This window comes from Bombina bombina, chromosome 1 (assembly GCF_027579735.1).
Source record: "Bombina bombina isolate aBomBom1 chromosome 1, aBomBom1.pri, whole genome shotgun sequence".
In the NCBI taxonomy this organism is placed as follows: Eukaryota; Metazoa; Chordata; class Amphibia; order Anura; family Bombinatoridae; genus Bombina; species Bombina bombina.
In genome coordinates this window covers 1,110,422,315-1,110,428,314 of record NC_069499.1, presented here as the reverse complement: position 1 = coordinate 1,110,428,314, position 6,000 = coordinate 1,110,422,315, and the positions used below count along the sequence as shown (strand labels likewise).

The window sequence follows — 6,000 nt, the reverse complement described above, 5'->3', positions numbered from 1 at the left end:
AAACACAACTTGTAATCTACCTGTCTGTGTTAGGGCTAAGGATCTTTAACAATGCGCTATCATCAGGACAACATTGTTCTAGTTGCCATGATCAGAGGAACTAATAATACAGTCAGTGAAAAACTTGTATAATGTATCTTAAAGACATTAATGATAGATAGCAAAATTCAAACAAGCTGAGTCTACCGAATGCATATGACGTCATTGCTGCAGAGTGCAGACAGTCTTCCGGACTCTGTACAATGGTTACAAGTGGGAAGAGGTGGGCACTCAACATGCACTGTAATCTTGTAATAGCTGAACTACTAGTGTGAAGGTCGACCCAGAAAAGCATTTCACACTAAGGGCGTGACTAAATTATATCAATATTTTTTGCAGTAGGAGGAGCCAAAAGTTTCAATGACAGGAGGGGAGATAGGTGGGGCGTATTTTTTTTCCGCCCAACGCCTGGCGTGTGTTGAGTGGTTGGCTGGGAGACGGCTAGCGCCTTGACGTATGCAGATCTGCGCGGCCCGCCTTCTCCCTCTCCCAGTCAGTGAAGCAGTCAGTGTGTCGGTCGGTGATCAGCACTGTCCAGTGACTATTCTTCCTTATTCTGTGACAGGCCGCCAATCCCCGGTTCCTCTCGCCACTATGCCGGATCGCAGGCCTTTTGAACGACTTCCTGCTGACGTACGGCCAATCAACTATGGACTGTGCCTGAAGCCAGACCTCATAGACTTCACCTTTGAAGGGAAGCTAGAGGCCGACGTGGAGGTACACAAGAAGGAGAGCAGTGATGGGTATTTAGGGGAACCAGTAATGGACTAGAGAGATTATCAGGTCTAGTTATCCTTTCATAATTTAGTTCTATATGCTTTTGATCAGTACATTTTCCTAGTTTAATTATATTTGTGTCTATAAATGTGTATGCATATGCTGAGTTTAGCATAATTAATATTGTCTGGGCCAATTTGGTTCAATGCTTGAACGATATTGTTCCCCTAAATATAAAAAAGAGGGCTATATATTTATATCCTGTTCTCCCTATAGACTTTTCCCAAGAGCTCTGCAGGTACAGATTACAAATGTTAATTGTGTTTAGTAAACTGTTTTACAAAATACAAACTTTTAATTGTGTATCAATTTTTGCCAATGTGTTTGCAGAGCTCCTGTGAAACTGCTACCTTGGAACGAAGACCCAGGATATTTAGAATACTTTACACATAATCTGTGTTTATTTTGTTGTGTATCTATCTCCAAATAAACACAGATTATATTTAAAGTATTCGAAATTTTCTTGATCATACGACTTTATGAGTTCATAATAATTGATACAGGGTTCAGTTCAAGTCTGTGAATGCATTTTGTAAAATTTTCTTGGTCATATAACATTATGAGTTCATAATAATTGATACAGGGTTAAAGGGACACTGAACCCAAAAATGTTTGTGAATCAGATAGAGCATGGAACTTTCTAATTTGTTCCTATTATCAAATTTTTCTTCAGTCTCTTGGTATCTTTATTTGAAAAGCGAGAATGTAAGTTTAAAAGCCGGCCCATTTTTGGTGAAAACCTGGGTTGTTCTTGTTGATTGGTGGATAAATTCACCCACCAATAAACAAGTGCTGTCCATGTTCTGAACCAAACATTGTCTGGCTCCTTAACTTAGATGCCTTCTTTTTTCAAATAAAGATTGCAAGAGAATGAAGAAAAATTGATAATAGGAGTAAATGAGAAAGTTGCTTAAAATTGAATGTTCTATCTGAATCACGAAAGAAAAAAAATTGGGTTCAGTTTCCCTTTAAGTTCAAGTCTGTGAATGCGTTTTGTAAAACAGTTTACAAAACACAATCAACATTTGTGTAACACTGTCTGCAGTGCTTTTGGGAAATGTCTATTGGGAGAACAGGATATCAATACATTGCTCTCTTTTTATATTTGGGGGAACAATATCATTCAAGCAGCCAACCAAATTAGCCAACACAATATTTTATTAGGCTAAACTCAGACTATGCATACACATCACATATTTATAGCCATACAATTACATAGGTAAATGTGTCTGAGGGAGGGGGGAGTATGCCCTAAAAATGTCATATGTATTAATCTACTACTGAAAAGGACCAGTGAGTGCCATCTCCTGTGTTTTCTATACTAACCTGTTGGCACCCTGGCAGATGTTGAACAATTGGCGAGAGTGTGCTTTTTTTTCGATGTATAGCCAAACTGGTTTGGATTTTGGAATAACTGCATCTGTAAAATTGGACAGTTTGGAGAGGGGATGGAACCAAGTGTGAACATCAATATCTGACGTTTAAGCAATATTTACATGTCATAATACAGTTATACATGCAACCTAAAGGTCGTCTTTTTTTTTTTTTTTTCTTTCAATACTTTTGTATACATAGTACCATCAGAAAGACAGTACAGTACTGTAATCACTCAGTAAGGTAATAGTTGTTTTAAAGGAATATTAATCATTATTTGCATTTTGGAATACAAAAATCAAACCAAAAACACAGGCCGAGAAAATTGTTACCTACAGGCGGGAAAAAAAGTAATTTTTTTATAATTTTATGTTAAAAAAACAAAACAAAAAAAAATGTTAATTTAAAAGATTGGATTTCAGAAAGTTTGGATTTTGGAATTCTGGATTTGTGTGTGTGTATATATGTGCAACATTTGTTTTTCTGCTTTCATGCACGCCACATTTGTTACACATTCAGAGAGCAATGTATGTGTACAAAGTGCAGTATGTGGACTTAGATATACAAATATGATATCCATAGGTGTATTTAAAATACACCATGAGTCACTAATTGTTGCTGTCACAGGATTTAAGTATGGGAATGCAACCTGTATTGCTGTATTCTGTGGCAAATACATTTATGCCATTTGACTGTATGTCATTTGATTTTGTTAATGTTCTGTAGCTCTGTTATGAAATGGTAAGATCCTGTGCAGCTCTGACACGTGGTGTTCAGCGTCTATAGATCACAAGGAGAATAGAGAACACAATTTAAAAAACAAATAAAGTTTTCTCATATACTTACATTATCAAAATGTGCCCATTCTTTTATATGTAAATGTTTTGGGGCTCCAGCTCCAATCGAGCATGTGCAAAAGTGCACAGTATATATGTATATACTTTTTGTGATTAGCTGTCATATGATATGGGGAGGGGGTTAGATTAACTTAAAGGGACACTGTACCCCAATTTTTTCTTTTGTGATTCAGATAGAGCATGCAATTTTAAGCAACTTTCTAATTTACTTCTATTCTCAATTTTTCTTTGTTCTCTTGATATCTTTATTTGAAAAAGAAGGCATCTAAGCTGAGGAGCCAGCAAATGTGTGGTTCAGAACCATGGACAGCAATTGTTTATTGGTGCTGCCCAATCAGCAAGGACAACCCAGGTTGTTCACCAAAAATGGGCCGGCATCTAAACTTAAATTCTTGCTTTTCAAATAAACATCCCAAGAGAATGAAGAAAATTTGATAATAGGAGTACATTAGAAAGTTGCTTCAAATCGCATGCTCTATCTGAATCGCAAAAGAAAAAAATTGGGTACAGTGTCCCTTTAAATTTGCCAAAAATATTCTACTGCCCATTTTAAATAATAAAAAAAAAGTGCTATAGCATTGCCTTTTTATTGTGTATTTGTCGAAGTGCATCTAGAGCCTTTTTAGACCAAAGTAAATGTAAAAGCCGGTTGGTGCTGCGCCAGTCCTGTTTGTGTGTGTGTGTATTCCCTTTTTTAAACTGCACAATAAAAGCTAATTTTATTCAATCAGACTCTACCTCCTTTTTCGTGTATGGATTCAAAGTAAGTGCACACAGACAATGTATTGATGTTGCTACTTGAAATGTGAATATCACATGGTCGCTATGTGTTTTGTATAATCCATAACTAGAGTTGCTGAGCAGTGGACCTTGACTTAACTAATAGTTATTACACCCATAGGTACACTTATCATTGTTACTCAATCAGTGAAATGGGAGTCTCCAAGTTAGCTGATTTCTAGATTGTGTTTTTGAATCACACGACTTGTACCTGTGCTTTACTGAATTGCAATATTTTATGCAGTCGACTAGGATAAGATTTATGATTCGACAAAACAAGTCACTCTTGTGGGTCATCTGCCTAATCATGAGTTGTTCTATCTTTGCCATTCATTCCACATTTCTTTAGTTCTGTTTGCTGCAGCCTGGGTTGTGTAAGTCAGAGGCAACACTGGAAGATTCATGCACTGGTTTTATTGGATATAAAGGGGATGTAACTTTCCAGATTTGCAAAACAGTGTTGATCCTGGTTCTTAGTGTAATGTTTTCTAGATTCACTAAGTAATCAATGAAATTCTCAGTAATAGAAATCTCTAATTGTTTTACCCAATGCACCCTTCTTGTTTTTGACAAGTAAAAATTTGGCTTTACTCAAAATCTGCTTATTTAGCTTTTTCCCAGACCAATACATGTAGCAACTTCGTATATATTGGCCTTGCACTACTTGATAGAGTAATCACAGTTCATGTACATGTGTATTCAGTAAGAACTGAACAAAGGAGGGTACAGATATAAGCACTCTTTTCCTAAATGTTAATGGGTAAAACAGAACATTTATTTAAAGGGACATTCCAGCCACAATTGGAATCCACATGGATGCATTTCAGTTTTGAATAGAAGCATTTTTGTAATCTACATGTATTTTAAAAATGCTTCTAATAAAAGCTATAGCTGTTTTAAATGTATTTAAGTATGCACCGTGCACCAGCATGTTAAACACAGCACTTACTCAGAGAGCCTTCGGTTCCTATACCATCTGGTAATGACTCAATTTGTTAATTGCTGACATGATACAACCCCCACTGGCTCCCTAAGCAGCTGCAGTATTTAAATTGCAGGTGCACTGAGAATATCTAGCTATGCTTCACATGCAGAGAACAATGTTAACAATAACAGTGACAACTTTTACTAGAATTATTTTTGCTAATATATGTATATTGCAAATATGTTTCTATTCAAAGATGTAATTCATTTATGCACATTTAAATTTTGACCGGGATGTCTCATTAGGGCTTGACAAACCCAGGAGCCAGGAAGCCACTGGTTTCTAGAATGTTTACCTCCGCTCCTAACTTTTATTTTTTATTTTTGTTATTCTCCATATTGCTATATACAAATATCACTGTCTGGCTCAACATATTTGTCGACCCCTCTTGGCACCCATTCTTTTTTTATACCCATTGTTTTAAATCCTTAAAGGGACACTGAACCCAAATGTTTTTTCTTTTGGGATTCAGATGGAGCGTGCAATTTTAAGCAACTTTCTAATTTACTCCTATTATCAAATTGTCTTCATTCTCTTGGTATCTTTATTTGAAATGCAAGAATGTAAGTTTAGATGCCGACCCATTTTTGGTGAACAACCTGGGTTGTTCTTGCTGATTGGTGGATAAATTCATCCACCAATAAACAATTGCTTTCCATGGTTCTGAACCAAAAAATAGCTCAGATGCCTTCTTTTTCAAATAAAGAAAGCAAGAGAACGAAGAAAAAATGCTAATAGGATTAAATTAGAAAGTTGCTTAAAATTGCATGCTCTGTCTATCTGAATCACGAAAGGAAAAATGTGGGTTCAGTGTCCTTTTAAATACATGGTATGTATTTTAACCATTATCACTTACAATATTACACACCTTTATAAAGAATAGAGTGCTTATATATGTATTCTTTTTACAGTTTTTTTTCTTATTGAATACACTTGTATTTGTATTGATATAAAGCACTCCAAGGCTATTTTGGCACATCTGAACAGAATCCACAATGAATCTAAATTTTCACATTTATTGGGCTGTTTTCTTATATAATAATTTTGCACTGCCATTGATAACCACATTTTTTAAGCAAAGGTCATGTTGGTAATGTGCCAGCTATGATGTTTTGTTTGAACATTTTAAAAATATCAAATAGACTTGTTTTTGCAAAGATTTATATATTATATGCCTATTTCTATATA

General features: G+C 35.6%; 1 protein-coding gene across 1 annotated transcript in view; it reads left to right on the top strand.

Annotated features, from left to right (window-relative positions):
- Positions 1-510: 510 nt before the first annotated feature.
- The window catches only part of NPEPPS (aminopeptidase puromycin sensitive), a 471,919-nt gene continuing 466,429 nt past the window's right edge, over positions 511-6,000 (top strand). The window contains exon 1 of the mRNA XM_053697681.1: positions 511-756. Coding sequence (XP_053553656.1) covers positions 634-756 — 123 coding nt within the window. The 5' untranslated portion in view covers positions 511-633. The remainder of the gene's footprint in view (positions 757-6,000) is intronic.